General features: G+C 33.9%; 1 protein-coding gene across 1 annotated transcript in view; it reads left to right on the top strand.

Annotated features, from left to right (window-relative positions):
• The window catches only part of LOC127064483 (zwei Ig domain protein zig-8-like), a 43962-nt gene that overhangs the window by 4193 nt on the left and 12748 nt on the right, over window positions 1-27021 (top strand). Inside the window, exon 2 of the mRNA XM_050995595.1 lies at window positions 18082-18359. Coding sequence (XP_050851552.1) covers window positions 18203-18359 — 157 coding nt within the window. The 5' untranslated portion in view covers window positions 18082-18202. The remainder of the gene's footprint in view (window positions 1-18081; window positions 18360-27021) is intronic.

Raw genomic sequence — 27021 nt, 5'->3', positions numbered from 1 at the left:
ATTTCGAAATTATCGAATAATTCGATGTCTCGATAATACATAGATGATCGAATGCTCTGAACAAACGATATATACGGAAAGGTCTCATCGAATCGACCGTGAGACATTATTAAAGCGAATCTGTGCGGTAATGCGGATTGATTATATCTACTCAGACCATCCAGAATGTGGATATGATGTATCGCTATGAAAGGGATACGGAATTCACCTCATCTCCGCCATCTTTCGCACCTCGTAATCAATCCTCGCCATTAATGTAAACCATATCGAATACCAACTGTTATCTATATCTCTTCTTCGATATATCCTTTTCGATATCTGAATCTTGATGACAAAATTATTCAATTGAATTAATACTACGATCGATCATAATAAAGTTTTGTTAACGAATTCATGAACTATCCGAGTTATCTTCTTTCGTTTTTGAATAAAAATAAAATGTCGCTCGCAGGTGAGCCTAATTAAAATTAACTCGTTAAATTAAAATTCTCGTTCCTACTAATTACGACGTTCGTTTGTGAATTCGATGGAAAAAGAAAAAAAAGGATAAATAACTAAATAAATAAATCAAAAAAAAGAAAAGGTTCGAAGTAAAATCAACCACAATAACGAATCATTACACTCGATTCATTCAATTTTACAAATGCCTTGTCTCTGAATTTCTACCATCCGGAAAATTTCGATAATTCAGCTGAAGGGACTAACGACGTTAACGTGAATATTGTCGCGGTAAATATTACACAGTACCGTAAATAAAATTATATTTTCTTTTACGTATTCCAATAAAAGAACGTACGTATCTTTTCATTGGCATTCAGTATACGCGAGAACGAACATGATGGTCCTGTCATTTATTTTACAATCCTCGTTCTATCCAACTGCCTTACGTACACTTTCGTATTTCGTTAAAAGTTCGCAAGAGAATGCTGGGAGCACCGTTTGAAATCGAATGTGAGATTTCCGCGCAGACCAGCCGTCTGGTTTAAAAATATATGAAAAAATGAAAGTAAAAAAATATATGAAAAAACAAAAGTAACTTGCAATATATTTTTTCATCGTTCGTTGCTCATATGCATGCGTTTATAAGAGAAAGAGAAAGAGGGAGAGAGGGAAGAATGAAAAAAGAGAGAGAGAGAGAGAGGGGAAGAGGAAAAGAGGAGGAGAGAGAGAGAACTTTGTGTGCAACCGAGTGTTCGAGAAACAGAACGATGAAACAATTGATACGATTTTATCCTGTGATGCTTCCTGCATTTTCGATAAGAAATAAAGCCAGCCTGATAATACCTCTATTGTAAAATTATATCATTCAAAAAAAAAAGAAAAATAAAAATAAAAAAGAATAGAGTCTTTCAAAGCAAGACGAAATTTTTCTATCGTTTAAACGAAATTCTAAAAAGAAAGATATTTAATGGAAAGGAAGTACATCATTAAATCACATGCAAACTTTGATCGTGATTTTAAAGAAAAATTATTAATTTTATGATCAGAAAGTCGAAGTTTGATATTTTGATCGTTGATAATATTTTTATACATATATGTATAAATCTTAGAAGTTAATTAACAAGAGTCGAAAAGAAAATTAAAAAAGAGAATTAATGAAACATCATGGATATGCGATTACAATAAGGAAGAAGTTCGTTTCGTTTCGTTAAGCCAATGGTAATGGTACTTAGTCCTTGTATAGGTATCTTCCATGTTACGTACGCATGATCCATTTGATGTGATTTGCATATTCCAGCGAATTCCTTCTACCGCGGCTTTATTATTTCGCTCGTTCCTCGATTACATTAACGGATTCGCGTAATCTCCATTTGGTTTAATAGCAATTGGTTCCCCAGCTCGTTTACGCATTGTAATTTGATTAAACCCATTAAAATCTTTCGCTGAATTCCAAGAAGCAGCTTTCAAAATTTGCGACGATTCTATAATGGAAAGGAAACATTTTCAATCGATTGATACTTATATAATTATATTGTACTTATTCGCATGATATATACGCTTACTACAACTCAACTTTGGTATGAAACAGTTATAAACGATAGAACCAGTTACTAACTTCCATGATATAACATGACTAATGGCCACGTTAATTTCATAATTAGTCATTAATTTTGAACGCATTAGAGCGTTAACTTACGCTCGGATCTGCGAGCAAATTATTCGCAAGAGAATTGGAAGAAATGTGTTATTAATTTATTCCCTTATTATTAAGTAATTCACTATTTAGGCAGTTTAATAGCGAGCAAACATTCTTATTCAAATGGTACAAGTTTTGAATGCAAACATTAAGAAGATTCTTGTTAAAATTTTCAAGTAAACGATAAGCGTTCAAATGGCACTCAACAGCGTGGGAATATTGCGTTAGGTGTCTTTTACTTAACGTGACTTTAATTACATGTTATTTAAAAAGTTTCGAATCATTGTAGATAAGTTTCTTAAAGCGCACGTTTATTCACACGCCATGGAGGATAAAGTCGTTTTTCTTCTCGCGCAACGTCTCGTTAATCTCGAGAAAGCGTGCTAGTGATGGAAGTGAAATAGTCGTTGATCACGATTAGAAACTCGACTCGTTTACAAAGGATCGACGCTCAAAAGCCGGTTACTACCTTGAAAGCTAATTTCGTACTCGTCATGAACCTCAATGTTTTCCTACGATACATTTCTCAGTTGCAACTACAATTTCACGTGAACATTGTTCGATGGAAAAATAATCAAAATGGTTAATTCGAATAAGACGTAAATCGTTGAACGAATATTATTGTTAAAAAAGTAGTAAAAGTAAGAATGAGTGTATCAAAAAAAAAAAGAAGGAAGAGAAAAAATACTACAATCACATTAACTTCGAATAAAGTTAAACGCTGATTTAATAAATATAGATGACTCGTTGAAATGAAGGGAGGATTGAAAGAATACTGATCGAACGTAAATATTAACATTATGTTTCATACAATGAAATAAAAAATTACTAAAATTAGAAGATCATTTTAATATTATACTAGTTCGCAAATATCAATCTTTGAACGAATAACACAAGTTCGATCCGATGAAAATCTGAATAAGGTAAGAGGTAAATAAATTCAACGCTAATATTTACGTTCTAAATACTCGATCTAATTTTTAATCGGATATATAATTTCTCATGTTCTCGACGAGCGACCTCGTCGCGGTCCGTTACCGACGAATTTTCGGTATACGAGGTCGTGTATATCCAACCAGGAATCGGATTCGCCTATATTTGCCCTGAAAGACAGAGAACAGGTTCCGTAATTTCGTAGATGCGAATCGAGCATTTGCGGTTAGCTCGCATACGCTCGAGCTAGGCGTTTCTATAGGTAAGCTGAATCTACAATTATTGCGTTTCGTGGTAGGTAGGTACTTGATGGAGCCCAAAGACGCGATCGAAACGCTAACGAAATCAACGTTGGACTGTAGAGGAACGATAAAACGAATTAACTAGGTATTCTGCTAAAATGATTCGAATTAGCATCAAGTACAGGCCATTTTCGAATTTCTCATAGGCCCTCCTTCGAATGATTCTACCTGTGGATTACGTAGCATCCTATAGATCTTCGACTGGCTAGAAGGACATCGCAATCTTCCAACTAATTTACATTAATGCGCTTAGGAGCAAGAACTTCTTGGGTTTCTGTTGACACGAACTTATATATATATATATATATATATATATATATATATATATATATATTTCTCTTTCTATCCGAGTTACCGACACGAGTTAGCTCTCATCTATTCTTACTCTTCCTTTCTTCTGCTTACATGTGTGAAAAAAGTAAATGACCTTGAACCTACGTATGCATTTAGATATTATACATCAAATCAAACTTCGATCGTTCGAAGAATGCGAGCAACGGAAAAGAAAGAGAAAGAAAGGATCTTCCGAATGAAGAAATTTTATAGAATGTCGAAAGTTAACGATTTGGAAGTAACCTTTCGATTTGACATTTTCCCGGAAACAATGATTCAAAAGATCCCTTCGAAAAAAACCTCGAGAGGTTCTTGAAGTTTCTTTACGAACGATATATCTTGTCGAAAGTTTACAAGTATAAATATATTGTATAAAAATAAACAAATCCTATGGACGACCATAAATAATTCCTTTTGCATGTTTTTTTTGTTCTTTATTTTTATTTTCTTTTTTTTTTATTTTTTATTTTTTTTTTACTGTGAGAGAGAAAGAGCGAAATGGATGCGAACATTTTAGCGAATAAAATGTTCCTCTCTCTTTCTCTCCCTCTCTCTTTCTCTTTCTCTTCATATTTCATAGCTTTTATTTTCCTGAATAACGAAGCTATGCACGAGCACGTAGTCGCTACTGTCACGTAAAAATATTCCGTCGTTGAACAAAATGTCCTACGCAAAAATATCGGTGGCTAACTTGCCTCCTGGATTATGCAGATATATCGAGAAATCTCGCTATCTCTTAATCGCTACTGTCCTCCAGCGTGAAATGCATTGCCTGTGTACTTTTTTCTTTCTAACTTTTTCTCTTTCTCTTCCCTTCAACAATGTAAAAATTCTAAAATATTTTCTTATATGTATATATGTATACATCGTATTCCAAGCAATACGATATCTTTCTTATTCCTTTCAGCTGAATTCCCAAGTCACTCGTTCTCTCCCACGAGACTAAGGAATTTACAAATCACCATAAATATGTAATCGATTTCTACTTCAAATCTAGAACGAAATCTTTCTAGAGAGAGAAACTGATTGAACTTTTGTATTATTAAAAAATCGATATTCATCAATTATTTATCATTCATATAGGATAGAACGCACATAATAAAAATATATTACATTCTACGATAAAAATACTCACCCGTCTTTCGGTTAACTAAATGACCTTTCCTGGAGATAAATACCGTGAGAACACTAAAGTAAGAATAGAGAAAAAGGACGAGAGAGAGAGAGAGAGAGAGAGAGAGAGAGAGAGAGAGAGAGAGAAAAGATAACGATGAAGCAAAAAAAGAATAAGGCGAGGAAATTCTATCGAGGAGACCGCTTTTATCACCCCATCACGTTATTTCGCGTTGCATTTCCGAACGATAAATTTAAGAGGATACTTTTGAAAGGATTTCGATCTCGAATAATGAGGAACTAAGCTATGTAAGAGGGAAGGAAAGATAATCGAGAAGTTGTGTTACATAGAATGTGAAGAGAGTTAAACCATACATATATATATATAAACTGTAAAACATTTAAATAAAAAATACTAACACGTTTGAGAAAATACACTTTCCAACTACATATTTATATGTTTCTACAAAAGAAAAAAAAGGGGAAAAAAAGGAAGATATATTAGATGAAAGATATACGTATGTCATGTAAATAGATCAATCGAACGTTCCGAACCAATGCCATTCGTTATAACAGCACAAAGAAAAATGACATAAGATCGAATCTCAAAGTATAGTTCCAGTTCGTTCGCTAATACCGACATTCTTTTCCAGTTCCTTGAGAGCTCGTCTGAAGAAGAACGTCGAGTAAAAATGGCTCACACGTTGCGGTCGATGTGTACCCGTTGATCTTGACGATAAATTCGGTGGGTTACGAAGTGGTACCACCTCGAACTATCCCTTACTTTTGCAAGCCTTACTCGCCTTTAGTAAATGCTGCTACGTTTCTAGCTAACCTCAGGCTGATTCTTTTTAATACCCAAGACCCACGTACAACATCACTGTGTTTTTTCTTCTCTTTTCAACTCCTCTTTTTCTTTTTCTTGTTTTTTTTGCCTTTCTTTCTTCCTTTTTCTTTTCCTTTTTTCATTCTCATTCTCTCTTATCTTTTTTTCTTCTCTTTTTTCCTCTTTCTCTCTCAAACTGACCACACCAGTATAAATTAAAACCACTTTCAGCTGTATAAACTAAAAGGGAACAAAGGACTCCTTTCCCAACAGGTACGAAAGCAGAAAGATTTGATCGTAAGGGTGCAAGAAATTTCTCGCATTTCCTCTACGATTTCACTTCTAATCTCACTTTTCCTTTCCTTCTTTTCACCCCCTCCCTCGCTCGAAGAATCTCACGTATTCCCCATTATTTTCTTCTCTTTTCCTGATTCATCGGTGAAATACGAATTCTAATGTTTTTTAAACGGTATTTAGTTTAATTGGAAAACGTGCTCTTCGTTTATCTAAGAAAGAGAGACGAACGCGGAAAAAAATACTCTTGCTTGATTAATTATAATACTTTTCAATAGTAATAAAAATAGTAGAAATAAAATAAAAGTAATAAAGTAAAATTTAAAAAAAAATAAAAAATAAAGTAAAAAAGTCTAATCGTCGTATAATCGAACAAGATTTTCTTTTCTAAAACGTCTTTCATCATTGACAAGAGTGCTATAACTATAGCGAATTTGAAAGATTATTAATTTGTTCGAAAATTCGTATCAATCTTCAAGCAATCCAAATATTCACGATTTTTCTTTCTTTATGTTCGATATTCGACGAGCCAATCTTGTTACGATGAAATACTAACTATTTCTGATATCGAAGTCTTTAATGGGACGTATCTCGTAATAATAATTGCAGTAATTATTAATAAAACTCGTTCGCTATCGATGTTTGCACCATCATTAAAACAGACACAGGATCGAAGGAAATAACAGCAGATGGTGCCAACAGATCGGATTCTTCTTCGTTTCACTGAGTACGGAAGCTACGGTGAATATTTCATTTCGTTCTCGATTGAAATGCTTTCTACGACGCCGCGTTACATCCGGCGTTAATTTATCAACTTCTCAAGCGTAGATAAGTTTTTTATCTCTCCTTTGTAATATTTCAAATCTCGCGGTATGCTCGAGAACATTCTAATGGAATATTAATTCGAACTTTTATTTACGATATCTGACTCGCGAAGATCAGAGCGATGTTCTTTATATTTTTTTTCCTTTCTTCTTCTTTTTTTTTTAATTTTATGATAAAACAGACCGATGGATGTTCTATCTTTCTCTTTCTTTTTTAATTTCAAAGATTTCAATCCTTTGAAATTCATGGCAACCCTTCGCAACGCGATCGCCTCGATCTTCGACGAACTTCTACTCTTAAGATGCAGTTTTAATTATTCCAATCTCTCAGAAACGAGTAGCTACGGATAGTAACGGCGAGCTTAACCATTACGACGATTAATCCAACTTTATCAACAGCGATCCGTTTTTCATTCGAACGGGATATACCGAGGTCGTGGGTGCAGTTACGATCGTGCCTTTATCCACGTTAGTTTTGATACACTTATAAAACGATGTGGTGGTAGTAATGATTAAAAATTTTTAAAGCCTCCCAAAGGTGACTTCGAAGAGCCTCTAATAAGGTGGTTACTTTTAACAAGGTACCTTTCATGGTCGAGTACTCTCCTGCACAATCTTTTAAATATAGAACGGTGACTTAATGACTGTATTTTTCCTTTTTTCTTTTTTTCCTTGTCGATAAGCTCGAAAATAATGACCATCGAATTTGGACGTTTTTTAATACTAATTTCAATGATATCATATAATTAGAAATATTACATCGGATAGTATTTTGGAAATGAAAAATAAATGTTGATTTATTATACGTCTATATGAAAAAAAGAAAAAAAGAAAATACATACACGTGATTGAGTTCCGATAAAGACGATTGTCACGAATAAGCACGATAAAATTATTTTCTTTCGGAATCGATTTACGGATAGACCATTAATATTACGTGCCTTCGTAAGATCGAACTAGAATCGCGATAGCAGACATTCGTTTGCCCCCACCTCCAATACCCACCCCTCAAAATTGCACTCCGACTACCTTCCTAAAAGAATCAGTGCTCCAGGCACGTTCAACAAAATGCACGTTACGATCATTGAACCTGTTCACCTATCTTTTCGTTTTTCCCTCTGTCTCTTTATTGCAGTTTCTGATAAATCTAAACGTTTTCGTAACTGATCAGCCCATCTGTAAATTTGTTGGTTTTCCTTCTTTTCAAAAAAAAAAAAAAGAAAACAAAGAAATAAAAAAATACAAAATAAAATAAAATTACAATTTAATTTTCCACGCTCAAAAATAGAAGATAAGTATTAAGTGAATTAAATATATGTTATTTGACATTACGACTTAAAGAATCGAGAAAATGTAGCAATTTTGTTTCTTTCTTATAAAACAGTTACTTCATTATCGAGCAGTTAGTTTTGATAAAGACACAAGTCTTTTCTATCGACCTTTACTTATTAGACTAGAAACTAGCTTTAACTTAATTCTCTAAAGAACATTTTTACTGCTTCAAGTAGTTATAACTCTGTCAAATTTGTCGAGTTTCGACATGAAATTATAAAAATTTTTACTCTTCGTTGACGACAAGCTTTAAGGAGATGCAAACGAAACTATTTTTCCATATATTTTCTTTTTTTTCGTACTAAAACATCCACTTGAATCTTTCAGGGTACTTGAAAGTCTCCATAAAGTACTTTATCTTCCTGACCGTTGCTGCTTCATAGTTATATAACAAACAAAAAAGAAAGAGAAAAAAAATTACGTTCGTTTCCCCCCCCCCTCTCTCTCTCTCTTTCTCCCTCTCTTCCTGTTTCTCTTTCGAAAAAAAAAAACAGGAGAAATTTTTATAGAGTTCGCACATACAAATTCGTGTCCACTCGTTGAGAAACGGAAAACGACTTCGTTTCTTCGCGTTTCTATTTGGCATTGATGCAGAATTATCATAAAACCGGAATCCGCAAAACGTCAATCTTCCACATCGATGGATCTCCATATCTCTGTCTTTTTCTCTGTGTCCTCCTCTCTGTGTTCGTAGTCGACCGAGCACGTAAGCACGCGTATCTGTAGCAAGTCGAGCGGATATATCGGATATTTTACGTTTCCATTCGCGAACGTCAAATAAAAATGTTTCGCTCGTAGCACAAAGATAGCGGCAAACGTCGAAATAAAACGTACGATACTACGAGAGAGGAAACGTATGCCAATCAATGCGGCCTACGTATTATTCTGTAGAGTAGCCATGTTTACCAGCTTGAATTTTCATGAGTGCGCTCGATTAATACGAATTTATGCGTTAAGTGCTATTTATACAGATTGATATCAATCGAAGCGATATTCGTCGCAATTACAATTTACTAATATTATCCGTAATATACGTACATATATAGATATTATAAAAATGTAGATATAATGTTACCTTACATGAAGTTTTCACAGTCGCCATTATCCGTATTACTTTCATCGGTGATAATAAAAACGTACGGTGATGATAAAGGATATACACTTGTAGAAAAGAGTATTTAGATATTCGATAAATCTAAAAATGTTTTAAAGATACTGCAGATATTCTTAAAGTGGATACGACGAAGCTTTCGAGATACGACACTCTCAACATTCCGAACAAGACTGACTCATACACAGTTTTTCGTGTTTACATATTTTGACTCTACCGAAGGTTGTATCGTATACAACGTAACCTTCCAACGAGTGTTCATTGTATTATCGAATGATCAAAGAACGTAGTAAACGAATAACAAATAATTACGATACTAGTATTTCTGTGTCCTTTTTTGTTATTGTTTCTTTTTGCATAGAGTACTTCGAAGACATTTTTTTTTAAGAAATGGAATACAGTGATTATTACAATAAACTGACTCATACGCAGTTTTTCATGTCTACATATCTTGATCTTAGAGAAGGTTGTATCGTATACAATGTAACCTTGCAACGAGTGTTTATTTCATTATCAAATAATCAAAGAACGAGAAGATAAAACGTAGTAAACGAATAACAAACGATTACGATATTTAGTATTTCTCTTTCCTTTTTCTTTCCTTTGTCTTTTTTTTCACAGAGCATCTTGAAGATATTTTCTTTAAGAAATTGGATATAGTGATCACTGTAATAAAATACCGATAAATATCGAATCTATATTCCCTTTCTCATTTGTATTCGTTAAACGTTCTACCGTAACTCTTCCATGTTCGAATTACCAAGTTCCGGTAACAAAGTGTAATAATAGCGTGTGTCTTGGTTCTTCCATCGATTTAGTTCGCGTAAATTTTACTATAGAGTTCCATTATACGAATGGACACGTTTGACTAACCATTCCTTCGTTTGATGCTCGCACGCAGAATACATTTTCTGAGGAAACACGCGAAACGTCGAACTCGATGTTCCTTTCGTTCGTTGTAATCCAACTGTTAGAGGTAGATAGTAATAACTTGTCAATCTCGAGCTTAGAATAACCTACAATCTAACGATCCTAATTCCATTCTTCTTGACGATGACCAACGTCTCCTCTTCTCTTGTTAACTTCTATACTTTCCATTCCACGAAATCCAACGTTCAACGTCGAGTCCGTCGTCGAAACTTTCCAATGGTCGCTTCGAAATCCCTCTAAGTGAGTTTGATATTCTGAATATCGAACGACGGTCGATGCTTTCAACAAGGTCCCGAATACTAAATCGATTTCAGAAATTCCAATGATCTCCGATAAAATCAGTCAGTATCTACTTGATCATTGAGTATCGAAAATTTCGAGTGTTTTCGAATCATTCGATTGATGAATTCGATTTTGAAGTTTAATGGGAATTTAACGAATCCTCAAATCTCTAAACATTTCTTAAAGGTTTCTTAAAGGTTAGTTTAAATAAAAAAAAAAAGATCGACATTCTTTACAGAAAATCCTATTCGTGAATCTCGATATTGGCATCAGAAAGAGATTGATCGAGCTACCGATAACCTGAATCTAACGTTTCCAATGAAAAACCACAGCAACTTTGTTGGAAACGATATGTCGATTACGACTCGAGCATTATCGCAAGCTGGGATTTATTCTTCGGGTACTGCAATCCTCGGTGAAAGAGAGCTTTTTGGTAGAACGTAGACCTTCTCCTTGCCAACGTTATCGCGAAAAGTGACAACGTGTAGCCGTTTAGTTTGGCCACCTAGAGAAGAAGTAATAGAAGTTGAAGAAGAAAAAGAAGAAGAAAAAGAAGACGAAGAAGAAGAAGAAGAAGAAAAAGGAGAGGAAGAAGAAGAGGAGGAAGAGTACTGGAGAACACAGTAGCGGGAGAGAATCGATCAGAAGGATTCCCTCGAGTAGAATCCCCAAATGACGTCGCTTGGTCTCTCCTATCCTTCTCTTCGACAAAGGACACTCATCAAGATTCTCCTTGAGACGAAAGAAAGAATCTAACTGACCCTCTCTCTTTTCGATTTTCTGCCACTCGACTTTTTTATAACTCACTCCCATATACCTCGCATCCCTCTGGCCCATCTCACCCATCTCGACTACTCTTTATCGGTAATTAAGTCACACGGTACTCGCGCGTCATAGAGGCGTCGTCCTACTTGTGTAAATGTCGCTTTAAAACGTCTCCTTAGCGAGTACTTTAATGAGCATACTAACGTCGACGAACGAACTGCTTCGTTATCATCGTTTCAAGGTCACCGGTTAAAGCATCCGCTCTCTTCATCTCGTTAATGTTGTCAGACGTTTCATCTGTTCTTTCTCGTTCAGTGAGTAATGTAATTAGCAGAAAATTCATTAAAATATGTATCATTTTCTTTTCCTTTTGTTTGTCATAGTAATGTATTGCAATTCATATTTACTAATCGACGTGTTCAACAAAAGCCTAGTTTCGTTTCTAATTAAAACTATGTTTACCGAGCATCCAATACACATATTAATTAATTCAGGTTATTATTAAAGACGTCGTGAATAAACATGAAACCTACATATACAGAGACACTTATAAGTGTACGGTACTACATATATACGCGAGCTCGTCATGAATGCTAATGAAGATGGTAAACTTTTTCGGATCTCAAAGCGAGCATTGGAAGAGACTTACGCTCTTTTTGCGAGGGACACCCTCGCTTGATATTCAATATGAGCGTCACCATAAAGGAAGAGAGATACCGCAATGTGGTACCGGCCAAGAGATATCGCTATTCTCTGTGTATGTGCGTCGCGTTTTACTTCTCAAAGGTACGCTAAAAATAGCGTTGGAGATAACAAAAGATGGATATATCCTATCTTCGTTCTATGCATTTAAAAGAAAATTTGTAAATTTTTTTTTCAAATACGCCATGCATTTAAAGATTTCCATGCAGTTAACATGATTTTACGAAACGAGCAACTATTTCAATGTTCGCATCGAGTGAGTCAGAGAGAGAGAGAGAGAGAGAGAGAGAGAGAGAGAGAGAGAGAGAGAGAGAGAGAGAGAGAGAGAGTGAGAAAAAGAAATATTTATTGAAAAATGATATTAAAAACATACTCTCTACGTATCGTTCGACATACGTTTTCGATTATTTCGTCTGAATACCAAATACTACTTTTTCATTATTCTCAAAGAAAGTAGAATAAGAAGAAATAGTAATAGAAAAGCAAAGAAATTCGTTCACGATTCGATACAGTTACGAACGTGCTACGTCAGAGTATCGCGAGAAATGGAATTGCCTTAAACACGTAAATAAAATATTTCACTTCAGCGGTTAGGAAACGCTGCAGGCCTGCGTTCCGCATCGCCAACAAAAAAGAAGAAAGGAAATAAAAAAAAAAAGAAAGAAATTTCTACCGAATTATATTTTGGTATAACCATCTTGCTAATTAAATCCTACTCGTATTGTTCTCTCGTTGAATCTTACATTTTAATACTGGCTATACCTGGTGCTTCATACATCAGATATTAATGAGACTTCTATTATTATATTATTTGATAGAATCTATTCATAAAATGAATATTTTATTAGGCAAGAAAATAAAAAGGAGATAGAACGAGAGGATCTTCTCGTTGTTAAGAATCGAAAAAATATTTTATTTAATTCTTTTTCGCTCTCTTTCTCTTCATAGCACTTTCGATTTGAAGATGTCTCTCGCGTAATGTCGTCTGATCACGTTTCACTCTCCAATGCGTTCGTACTTACGAGATTTGCTACAGTATAAATATCGACGCTATGCCTCCTAGAAATTCGAAACGAAAAAGCGAATACTGTTCACTGGTAGTGGTGGTAGTAGTTTCAAGCCGAAAAGCAGTATCGTTACCCTGTCTGAAATCTTTCAAAGTCTTACGAACTTTGTCGTTGCATCGTACAGTTCGTAGTTTGCAGTCTGCATTCGCTATTTACTATGTACATACCTCCTACTTTCCTTTCGTTTCCATTTCTCGTATGTCACGTATCGTTCGAACGAAATTTCTTTCTTGTTTCCTATTTTTTCTTTCTCCTTTTTCTTTTTTCCTTTTTTATAATGATATGCAAAACGTCAACGAAAACTTCAAATCAATTTTATTATGCTTCCTTTCTGAATAAAAGAAATAAAGAAAAATATATATATTTTTTTTCTTTTTTAAATGCAAGTTAACAAACTTTAAAAGAATTTCGTACAATTTCATTTTTTTTTTTGAGATATATTATATTTACGATCGGTGGTAAAAAATGATACGCTTGAAAATAAAAATGAAAATAAAAAAAAAAAGAAGAAATTACCAAGACTTGGAAAAAAAAATAGATAGGAATGATAGGCCGTCGACGCATGCAGACATTGACATTTAACCAATGGAAAAACGACGTACCAAATGAATAATAATATAATTGGTTGTCAATCAATTCCGAAAGGGATGCTTCGGTGCAAGCGCGAATTTTATTACCGTGAATTGAATATTCGATATTTAGTCGAGATATTTGCACGATTGATTTCTTTTTCCCCGAATCAGAATCATCGTCATCATCAGGATCGGAGAGCTACGCAAACGTTCGATGCAACAATATAATCAACAGGTTTATTGTTTTATTTAAGATGATTAGTAATCAGTCACTGTTTACTTATGGATTTCCTATAATTATTCTCATCCGAATATTGAACGATATATCAAACTTGAAAATGAAATAGAAAAGAAATAGAAGAGAATTAAAACAAAGAAAGAAAACCGGCATTAATTATGTCCGTCTATGTGAATCGTAAAATTGTTATTGCGTTAACGAGTCTTGACAAATAATTCGAACGTTTCGATAAATGACTGAAAACGTGGACGGAAAAGTTGACGCAAATTTTATTCGAAGATCGTAATGTTTGCATTGCAAATGGGTTTACTTCGTTATTCGAATACAATGGGCAGACTGTGTCCAAGACCATGCGGCAACCGGTGGTGCGTTTATTTCGAAATAGAAAGGGCGGGCCATGTTCTATGTGTGTGACTGTACCGATGGATGTATATATTGTTCTGAACGAAGTCAGGAAATCTCGAGCTTTTCGCTTTACGACTGCACGCAGGTTTTAACGTGCGAACTTGGAAAGGAAACTGGAAAAGTTTGCCATCGTTTTACCATTACTTTACTTGTGCTTTCTTGCTTCTTACTCACTGAATGAGATCTTGAGTCTTTCGGAAGACCAATGTTTAATATAGGTACATGTAATAAACTTTGAAAAACAAATGTAAGGAACTTAGATATCTTTTTATATATACAACTACAGCTTCGTTTCGATTTAATGGATAACGCGAAGCAATATTGTGATAAAAAATGAAACTGCGTCTATCATCTTATATTTATCTTTTAAATTAATGTTTTTTTTCCTCGTGCAATACGGAAGGTACATAGCTATACACATTTATATTATACACCAATGTATACGTATTTATCATGAAATGCGGGCCAAAAGTCGAACACATTTTTTTAAGGTGAGTATTCAAAAGAAATATATATATATATACATATATGTATGTACATCATGAGTACACTCGTGATTCCGTGACATCTCTTAGACTCAAAACTCGAAAGCTGAATCGTGCCTTGGCGTTGCCTTTTCATTGATTAGAAGTTCTCTTTTCGCGTGTTTCCTCTTCGCGTTCCTTCTCTTTATTTCTTTAGAACTAGAACACCTAGAGAATCAAAAACTCTTAAATTAATATCCGCGAGTGATTAGGAATTTTTGTGAAAGCTTCTTATAACTTTCATAATGCCAATTTTATCCTAACATGTAACGTTGTAAGAAAAAAATGTAACAAGAGTGTAACTTCGAATTCTTTCGTATCTCATCTTTTTATATTTTTATTACGGATTACAGTAAAATATTGACTCTATTATAATTTCGATCATTTCCACGATTCTCTTTCTCCATAGATACGTATCATCGTTAACGGAGAACGCAATTCGCAAATGACAAGTCCTAATCCCGTTACTCTAAAATTAGTTCTCGTGTCCCTCTCGAATCGCAATCTAACTGACTTTCAGTTGAAACAAAGTCAAACAAAGGAGTACTACTCAGTTCTACCGTATATTTAATCCGACAACGAACGTTTGTTTGTTATCACAATGCCGTGAAATTGTTCCTTCTTATCGGATGAGTTTCATCAAAGCCATTTCGTTAATTTTGTCACGTCACGAGAGAAGACAAAGTCTCGAAACGTATCACCGACGATAATCAAATAAGATCAAACGCGATCAAACGGTTCTCGACGTGCCTAACAAAATATTTAATCGTACTTTCTCCTCTGGCTGGATAGAATCGTTTGTCGGAACGTTCGAATCAAACGTGATCTAGTCTCTATCCGAGACCTCGAGATTATTACGAAAATATTCATTATTTGTTTGACTTGAAAGAATGGAAAAAGAAGGTTTACGCGTTACTAAAAGTCACCGAAAATGAATGAACATATTGCGGACTGTACCTTTGTGTGAGTCAGTGGAATACATTACGTTACGATGTTCCGATGTGCAACTACTTGCTTGGAATAATGGACGAACCAGAACGTGAAGGAGAAAAAGAGAAATTAGAGGGTGGGTGAAGAGAGAAAGAGAGAGAGAGAGAGAGAGAGAGAGAGAGAAAGAGAGAGAGAGAGAGAGAGAGAGAGAGAGAGAAAGATAGATAGATATGTACGGCGAATGAAACATGGACGCAAGCAATGGCTCGAGAAACATTTATACTTTCGCAAGGACTTTGCAGTATAAGAAAAAAAATTGCCGACTAGGATAACGTCATTCGCAGACGTTAAACTATTTGCCATGTGCCATCTTCAAAAATATAAAAGAGCGTGATAATATTTAATTGTTATTTATAATATAAAATTTTATCTTCCTCTTTCTAGAACGTATCGAATTTTATTCTCGCATTTCCTTTCTTATCTTTTTCTTTTCGTTTAAAAGATTTTTAACATTTTCTATAACCAGAGAGTAAAATGTTTTATTTCAATCCTTTTTTTTTTCCTTTTCATTATTTATCATAAATATTTATTATAATTATTCTTATTTATCGTATAAAACAATCGTTTAAAACGATTTAATATTGTATTAAAGTTAATCGACGCTAGATCATTGGAAACAAATTAGAGCATTATATCGAGTTGATAATAGAAAAAAAAGATGAAAGAAGAAAAAAAAGGGGTGAAAAATACATAGACAGATGTAGATATCACGAGTAGACGTAAATTTGATTTAGATTTCGTTTTTCTCCATGGCGATACGAGTACAGCTTCGTCGGTGTTCAAAGAGAAATCGCGAGGTCTTTTTAAACATGGAGAAGAAATGAGGGAGGGGTGGAAGGGGAGGGTAGGGGTAAAACGAGCGACCGTTTGCATAGAAACTTTCGTATCGTCTTTCGATAGGAAAGTTGAATAAAATTCCAAACTCTTTTCGGGTTGGTTGCTGGTGAAAAACGGAGATAGGCCGATAGCACGAAATGCTTGAATGGGTCACAGCCCGTCGAAAGAGAAAGGGGTGGAAGGTGGAATTTTTGTAGGTTATATCGATAGGTACTTGTATACCAGCGTATACTCCAATGAATGTGCACTTGTATCTCGGCCAGATAACCGTCGAGCCGTCCTCTTTCTTTCTCTTTCTTTCTCTTCCACTTCTTTTTCGCCACTCATCCATCTCTGTTTATTCGCACATCGTCGGCTAAAAATCGACACGAATTTTTCACTAGGTGAGAAAACGAACCTTCACAATATTTCCCTATAACAAACTCAACTGACAGAGATATAATTCGCAAAAATGTTAAAGGTCGAAAAGGAAATTCGATCGGACAGAAAATGTTTTTCCTTTTTTTTTCGCTTCCCTTTCCTGTACACGAAAATTATTCCCCTGTAAATATTTGTAATTTTTATAATACAATCGATACAACTTTTTTCATCGCCAACATTTCAAGTTTTTAATTCAATCCATCCGACGTAATCGAATAATATTCGTTTGAAAAATATTCTTTCTCGTAAATTTGCAATTTGTTTTTTCTAACTGAAAAGAATTCCTAATATTTATTCAATTATTAAACACGTTAATAAATAAATAAATGGAAAGGAAAGGTAATAGTTCTGAGATGTAAAATATTACGATCTTCCTTCATTACATCTCTACAACCGTGTAAACTTTTACGTTAAGTTGATTGACTTTTGAACCGTTTATCTGGTGACTCCCGTCACAGGCAACGCGTAATCGTTGAAGTAGACTATTAAACCCTCTGCGTGAAACTGACGTTAAAATATCGAACGCCTGTGCACTTCCCTTCGATAATTTAAATGTCGAGAGACGAGCTACGAGTGCCCAAGCGCTACGACGAGTGCAACTGTTATTATCCGAGTGCAACGATAGTCTCTATTGTACGTCACTCGCACCTGTAGCCATATTTGAGATCGATCCTACGTGGATGTTCTCCTATCGTTATCTCGATCATCATTAAAAGATTAAACCACCGTGATTACTTTTCTTATTTTCTTTTCTTCGTTGTCTTATTTTCTCCGTTATATTCGATCCTTAAAAATTTGGAAACACGTGCATTTGCAACGTTCCCTTAAAAAGATACGAATGAATTATTTTTAATTAAAAATGTTACAATTTCGAAAATACAATTTGTTGATATTTATAATCGAATTTTTATCTTTGTCACTATTTGTTATGCAAATCCACGAATTTCTCGATGGTTGTTCGTTACTTGCTTGTCATATAAACGTACGTACACAGGATGTACATCGGATGTAACTGAATTTTGTTTGACAATGCTCGTTCGTTGTAATAAAAATCGATCTTTCTAAAAGGTTTTAAAAATGAAATGTTATCATAAATTTTTCACTTTTTATTCAGAGTTCGTGAATAATCTAGTTCGTGTTTCAGACGGACAAGTACGACAATTTGCGATCGTTCTGAAAACGATCCCCAGAGGTGTCACGTCAGCGAAAATCAAGATTCCGCGTTGAACATCGAAAGCTTCGGGGGATGCGAAAACCGGTGGACGATGTCGACAGGACCAACCTGGGGGTCAAGGTTGTTCCTCGCGTTCGCGACAACCACGATCGTAATCACCAATTATCAGTGCCACTGCGAGAGGACCCATCTACGCGAGAAGCTTGTTAACGGCTACCGAATGATGAGAAATATCACTGGTTTGCAAGGTGAGTTTGCAAATCAATAACGAGCATAGAAAAGTAATTATCTGATGGTATAAAATGTTTGATCCTTTTCTTTAAGTGGTTCGGATTGAAATTTGCAATGTAATAAAATTTAATTAAAACGATTGTCATCGATTACGATTAAAGATATTATCTATGGGTAGAATATAAAAAACAATTTTTCAATAAACTCATCCTAATCGAAAAAAAAAGAAAGTAGAGATAAAATAAGGTCGTAGAGAGATATTGGATTAATTCCTTCAACGTATCTAAACGAGACTTTACTTTCGGATAGACACAAAAACTACGTATGTCCTAGTTCAAACGAAATCGACGAACGCGTATTCACGTACATACGTACCAACGCTATTTAGGTTATTCGAAACCAAGAGAATTTCTCGCGTCTAACGGGGTAGGTATCCGTGAAGGTCTCTGTAATTGCCTAGCAAAAAATTCCTACCAATGAAAATCTACTGTGACATTCGAAAATCCTCGTCGCAAAAAATCTCTCAGGGAAAGGGTGAGAATCGAATGCGATCTGTATAGCGAGCCTATATTTATCACGCGAAAGGCTATCGGACAAAGCCCATGCTAGTTTCCAACCGTTTTCGACTCAGTTGTTTGTACGAGGAAAAAAATATTGTTGAAAAAAAAAAAAAACGAAAAAAGAAAACTGAGGGAACAGATGGCGAGTGATAATGCATGAATGAGAATTTTCAATATTTGCTCACTTGCTCGAACTCTTCCCTCTCTCTCTCTCTCTCTTTCTCTCTTTCTCTTATATCTTTCACATGATATCCTATGTCTACTATTTCTTTTTTATGTCTCTCTTCTCTCCTATTTTTTCTTTCCCTTTTTGGTTGTGTATATTTTTCTTTTCTCTTTCTTTTTTATATTCAATGTAATTTTGTATCATGAATATGTAACTTGTATTACCGAAAATTGAAAAAAATCATTCATTTATCTACCTATGTACGTACGTAGTTTACCTTCTGTACCATATTTTGTTTTTTTTTATTTTGAAATTTTTGGCTTAATTTTCGAATCGGTTCAAGGGTTAGAAAATTTAATCAAAATTCGCCTCGATATCTACTTTCCAGTGGGAGAAGGAAAACGCGTGGGACCGAAACCACCTTTCCATTCTAATATAATAAACGGCGCGCGAAGTCGAAGTGCAAGGAGGCGCGCACCGCTTTAATTACCCGCTCCGGAGTTGATCACTATACGTGGCTAATCCGAGCTACCGACCCAAACCTGCCGGTGATTCGTCTGGCGCAAAAGTTGCACGGAACTTTCTCCTCTCTCTCATACCAACCTAACCAACGAGCTACCAGCATCCCCTTCAGCTTACCTCACGATCCATACTTGCTGCACACTAGCTCGAGTGAGCCAGGAAAACTTTCGTCTCTAGGCCGAATTTTACGAGCCCAAAGCGGCCGTCCTTCTCTAACACCGTACGGATGTTATATGTTCTCTCAATGTTCCTCGATCTCTTTTCCTTTTATTTATTATTCAACGAAGAATCCCAGCCGAATCGTTCGATCTATGCGACAAGAGCTAAAAAAAATATATATATATGTATAAGAAAGATAAGTCAGTCTGCTTTAATTCACTATCTTATCTTCTCTAACTTCAATCGATTGGTTGCACGAGGTTTAATATATACCTCATGCTTTCTTATTTTTATTTAAATAAAAATATGAAGAAACTTCATTGCTGAAGTTTTTGTATTATATTATTTGAAAAGAATTTACGCTTTTAGAAAACTTTTAAAATCTTCATTTTATTTTACACGAGAGATTTTAAACAGCTTCACAATTCTACGTTTATTCTAGTTTTAAATACGTACGAGATTGAATCGGATTATACGATCCACCATGGTTACATTCTCATAAAACTTAATAAACAATTGTTAGCAGGGTTTTTAAAGTAAAGTAGATAAAATCGAATGCCGGTCACCAATGATTTTCAGTCATTAGTGTTAAAGGCTAACGCGTTAAAAGTTGCTCTTTAAGGCTGTTCACCACCTTTCGTTCGGTATATGAAAGATATGGACAAAATATGAGTTAGTATTATATGATGAATATCTTGAATTTTAAAACATGTGAATATAATGGCAAATATAAATAGAATAGAAAATATCATAATTAAACTGAAAAACTTAAATAAAAATAAATAAAAATAAATAGGAACAAATAAGGACAATAAAAAAGTTAAAAAATATTTTCAGTACGTTCCTTTAAGAAATTATTTTAGAATTAGATTTTATATACGTAAACTATCGCCGAGAAAAACCATTATTTTTCGAAACGATTGTTTTTAAAGAAAATGAAGCTCTTTTAAAAGTTCATAAAAATCGTGTCCTTGCTTGAACCTTCGTCTTTAAAATGAAATCTTGTTCATCAAAATCGTTCAAACCTATACTCATTGTTGCCGCAAGCCATTATAAAATCAGGGGTGATAAACAGTTTTAACTAAAGAATTCACGATATTATCATTTCTTTTTTCTACTTTCTTTTCATTCTCTTCTATCTTTGTTCTGTTTTATCGGGAATTACCATCGGAACTTTTTCATACGGTTTAATTATCGCGTAAAATAACCGAAGAGTTTGGATAAAAGTAGAAAGAAAGTTTCGTTTCGAAGATATGAGAGACTTAGAAAGCACTATTTTTCCACGGATATTCAATAGCTATGATTTTTCATCATATTTCTTTTTCTTCTTCGTTTTATTCGTTGTACCGATACATTAGACGAGATTGTTAACGTGAAGAAAAAGAAAAGGAGAAAGAGAAATAAAGAAAAAGAGTGAGAGAGAGGGAGAAAGAAAAAGAGTGAAAGAAAATATAACGAAAGAAGAACTTCTTAGTATCATTAATATTAAGGTTTACGAGTGGAAGAAGCCCAGAGTTTGAGATAAACGAAGGTAAAGATGAGGTCGGATTGAGAGAATACGATGAGACCGTTTGCAATTATAGAACTCTTTCTATCTCTCTCTCTCTCTCTCTCTCTCTCTCCTTCTGTCTCTTCCTTTCTCTCTTTCTCTTCGATGCAAACCCAATCGTTACTCGTTATATCGACTGTAACAAAGCGCAAAGCTCTCGATCAGTTCCATTCTCAATTAATTCTTAGTTCTAGTAAGAACTCGCAAATGAAAAGAATTTGATCGACCATCGCTCGATTAGTTCAGATTAGCCACGGAAAAAGTCACTCGTTAAAAATAACGAGTCACTTTTTACGATTTCATTTATTTATATTAATATTTGACAAGTAAAAACTCTGACGTACATATATCGTACGTAAAAATTTTCTAAAATGGTGCACCCGAATAATAGCACGACTGATCACGCTATCGAACGATCCTGAATTCTTCTTTCCGAAAAACATCTCGCAAATAATTCATTCCGATAATGCGGATTCATTTCACGCTTAACGGATGGATGTCATCGAGTATGCTGTAATTTTCAACGAATCGGGACGAACCTATTATAGGGATATATGCGAAATGGTGATTTACGTTTACCTGTCCGTATGATTTATTCGAGCGTCGCATTTATGTTCACCCGGGTATAGGATGTTCCTTAAATTGTTGAAGCAAAATTTTATGAACAATCGATTTATTATTAATTATATGGATAACAAAGTAATTGTTCAAAAAAAAAAAATAGATTTGGAAACGTTCGATATTCCAAATAAAACTGATTATGTTGTTACGATTTGAGTCCATATTTTTGGAACACTCTATATACTATTCACATAGTCACGAATGTTAGCGATCGTTTGGTTATCGATGTTGGCAGTGGTCAATTCATTGATATAACTTCGTACGTACCTATGTGTATACTTACGTATATAGCTGTAAATCGAATACAACATACCTGCATATATCATGGGAGGGGATCATGTTTGTGTAAGTATAACTCTTAGCGACATAAATTCTCAACGTCGTCGTGACCGCCATAACGATAAAGATCCTCGCGTGATTTCAAAATACATTTACTTCCTTTTCGCACAAAAAAAAGTGTGAAAAAAACTCTTATGTTTTCTTGCCTTCTCCTGGACGTTCTATCGATAGAACGATTTCGCTCGCTGCTGTTGTTGTTGTTGTTGTTGTCGTCGTTGTTCTTGTTGTTGTTATTGCTCCCTCGAGGCAACGTGTCCCATATTACTGGTCGTTAATTGCGTCGAAAGCGTAAATTGCATAGCATACCTTCCGTATCGTGCTATAGACTGTCGAATTTCCAACAGATAGAGACTTTCCTATCAAACTTGATTCATGAATATTTGAGGTAAAAGTAATATCCGTAGATTTCACTTGAACATACTATGGAAAGTTGCATCGTTCATTTTCCATTATGAAATTTATATACCGTTGAAATAAAAAGAAAGAAGAAACTTTAAAGGGATCATTTGTTTTTGAAACTTTTCATCCCATGTCTCCTTGTAAACGTTTAAATTTTTTTTCATTTTCTCTTCTTATTTTTCTTTTTCTTTTTTTTTTTAACTAGATTATAATATTGAAAGTGGAAAAACTTCGGACCAATATCTTAGAATATTCTCTTTCTCTCTTACTCTCTTTCCCTATCTTTTTCTTTATCGACGAGTCAAAACGCTTGGACACGTAATACGTGAGAAAATATTCTAAGTGCACTTACCTGTTATCGCGCGAATCTCGTTTAAAGCTATTGCTACATTATGCCGTAAATGTACGGTCCTTCAGTTATATTATCAGCACTGGTAGTAGTTCCTCCAAATCCTCATGAAATTTTGACGAGATGGTTTGATTTAAAAATAGATACGCATTTAATAAATGTCCTTGGATTATCATGGAAAATGGGAAACAATGAAAATTTTCAATTGTAACGTTATCAATTTATGAATGAATCGAAACAGCTTAAATATGTATGATCTATGAATTTAAAAATCTTGTCAACTCTGTTAACGTAAATGTCCAAATTTCGAATGATTTTCTCGCTTCATTGAAAATCCTGTTTAATCGAATTGTCTATCGAAACACGGATTACAGTTTTCCAACTCTGTAATGAAGTAATGAATTGCATTATTAAACGATGCATAAGCTTTACCATTGATGTGGAAGTGATCGGGACATTATGGAAAGTTAGTACATACATAGATTGTGATTCTGAATTATACGGATTACTGAAGTAAAGAAAAAAAAAATAGATATTGATCTATCAACCGATGAATATCTGTTTACAAAGAAAACTAAGATCAAACGAAGAAAATAGTTTCTATCGTCCGTCGTTGTTTCGAGAGATTTCGATCCCCGTTTTTATCGAGTGAAAACAATCGAACGTTATTGTATTTAATAATTTCATAACGCAAATAATCACGAAAACACTATGCTAGGCCCCTTTTCCTTACGTTCCTCTTAAACGAGGTCATGACGAAAGCATTATTTTACAACCAATCCAGATTTTCAGCACCATTTTCGAACTTCTATGTACGGAAGTTTATTAATATGACATTTATTAACAACTTTCTCTTTTGCATAGAACTGTTTAATTATAATACATAAGATATATGAATAATTAATTAAATTTTACAAAATGATGTCCGTTATTCCCAAGTACCATGATTAAACTATTATATTCGTTCTACGATTTAGATTCCTTCTATAATCTTTATATATATATATATATACATACATACATACATACATACATATATACATACATATATATATATATATATATATATTAAAAGAAAATTATTTTCGTAGAACGGCTAATTAAAAAGAGAATCATGCCACGAATGAACGCTTTCGCTCGATTTAAATTTTTATCGATTCTGACAAAATAATCGGTGGTTACGTATGACCTTGAACATTTGAAGAAGCAATCGATTCTATAAAATGCGTAACAATTCATGCTGAAAAGGTGAAGTGTCAAAGTCCTCAGAATTTTTATACAGTTTAATTGCAAATTCTTTTTAAATATAGAAAAATTCAATGGTAGACTTTTTTTGAGACTTAAAAATATACAAAAGAAGAATTAACTTAATATTCCTTTTTAAATATGAAATTACTAAGTGTAGATATATACATGTACATTTCACATTCAAATAGCATAGCATGAATTGAACGTACATACGTAATGCACGTAAAGTCTCTAGAAAATGAAATGATTAAAAAAACATAAAATTATATACGAGGGAAATGCTAACGAAATGAATAAATTAAATTACTTGTACAATATAGTATAAAGCTTTTCAGATATGTACGTATGACGTACATACGTACAATCTTACGAAACACAATATAACAGTATAGTCGAAGCGAATTTACAAGCGGATTAGATTTGAAGTTACTACATTATTGGGATAGTCTTCTTGGAATTAGTCTGTCTCTGTATTAGAACTATTTTATTGTTAAAATCGAAATTGAAGTAAACAATACATCATCTGGGATTCAAAATTATTACTCGAACGTCCTGCTTATTATCAAGTCTAGTAAGAAATGAATTTGTCGCAAAACAAAAAAAAAGAAAATATATATCTATTGTTATTGTTACAACGTAAATACGCGTGTGTGTATATAAAATAAGTTTCAATGAACCTACGCAGAATAAATCGATCTGAAAATCAATTTCGAAAAATGCTGATGAAAAGGTTATAGCCGGATGAATCGGGACGACTTTTCCGGGTTGAAAAATGTAGAAGCAATTTCGGACTGTGCAGCTTTTAAATCTTGTTCCATTTAACTTCGTGGCATGACAATCCATATTCGTTGGACAGTATAACGTAATTTTCAGTAGTAGCAATTCGAAAATAACGAATACATTGTAACCATGTCGGAGATTCTTTTACTATTTATCCGAGCAACAAGTATTTCTCTTAGTGAAAGACGAGATATTCTATTTCTCCTGTATCTTTTTTTTTCTTTTTACTGTTATATCTACTTTTACTTTTTCTTTTTAAAAAATATACTGTACACGAGTCCAATAATTATTATCTAAATAACGTAAGAAAATTCTTATTTTCACATAGTAAGAAAAATTGTTATACGAGAGAAAGATGCGGCAAAATAAAAAATAAAAAATATATATATATACATAATCTCTACTTACTTCTCGTCTTAATGATGCATCAGGAAACGAAAGTAATATTTACATAGGATAACTCGAAACCTCTGGGAACTCTGTCTAATTGCTTCTCGTTGCAAATTCTTCTTTTCTTTTCTTTTATTTTATTTTTTTTTTCCTTAACGGCCCTCTTTTCTCTCGTCTATTTGCCTTTGAATCGTTAACGTCTCGTTCTCCCATGTCAGTTAATCCCAATCGTATAGAAGGTTCATCCGTACGGGTTCATCTCGTTAACTCCTGACAGTCGAATACCACATACGTAATATACTTAAAATACTTTTTGCTCGTTTTACAGCATGAGAAACGGAAATGTCGGGATCAGAGAACGTATATATGCAATGTTGAAATGTTCGTACCGTTTTTCTTTCTATTCATCTCCTACTCACATCTACCCAACGGACAAATCTATTTTATATTTCCTTTTTTCATAGCTTATCAACGTGACGAAGGAACAAGTTTTAACGTTGGCATTTTTTCTATCCACGGAATATCTCTAAAGATACTATTGTAATACTATATTTCTTTTTTCTTTTATATCCGATATAAAAAATTCTTACATATTCACGCATACGAACGTTGTTAGAATATTTAAATAATACATACGTATACACATACACACGCGCATATAATCGATAGAAAGTATTACGCACTAATTATTTTGATTGAAATTATTATAATCATTCGCTTTCTTTTCTCCAATGAAATGGCTGATATAAAAAATAAATAAATAAATTATACAATTCCTTAACTTGTATCTTTGAATTCTATCAAGCAGATTATAATTACAATGCGCAAACACATTCCTTGAAACTTCAACTCGCTGTACACGTCGCTCTGAACTTGTTATCGTTCTGTTGCACAGTGAAACCGTAGAAGATACTCGAGAATGACGTACTTCCTTGATTAAGTAAGTTCCTATCGAGAAGTCACGAGAAAGTAGTACGAAAATTATGGAATATACTAAGACAGTGATTTTCAAATAACGAGACGTGTTAGATAATATCTATCATTGTATATATTCTTAAGTGAATCTTGTTTTATCAATAAAAATATATATATATGTACGTACACCAAAGTAAAAGCTTAGTTACTTTATAAATAAATCGATTGTAAAACAAATTGTACGTAAAACTATATTCGCATAATGTAAATTATAATTCTTAATCATCCTATAAAAAGGAAATATGATTAACATTTAAAAAAGAGTATATATGTACTTACACGTACATCTGATATATGAGAGTTGAACTAAACCGTCTGTACCGTAGGATGTCTACACACGAACTGAGTTCGACATTGACAAAGAACTTTTAAAAGACCTTGAAGCTAAGATCGTCAACGACGAACTAAGGCAATAGAAAAAAGAAAAACATTACGTCACCTGTAATATCTATACTATATATTCCTAATAGATTTTGTTATTATTTAGAAATCGTTCTGTCTGAGAATACAACTCGCTTAAAAAAAATAATACGGAATAATTCGCTGATTTTTTTTCTTACAGTAATTTCTTAGACTTATAATCGCAATGTTTTAATAAAATTAATAAAATCAAATATCGAGA

This window comes from Vespula vulgaris, chromosome 6 (genome assembly GCF_905475345.1).
Source record: "Vespula vulgaris chromosome 6, iyVesVulg1.1, whole genome shotgun sequence".
Classification (NCBI taxonomy): Eukaryota; Metazoa; Arthropoda; class Insecta; order Hymenoptera; family Vespidae; genus Vespula; species Vespula vulgaris.
Note: the sequence above shows the minus strand (reverse complement) of the source record. Positions and strands in the feature narration are given on the sequence as shown.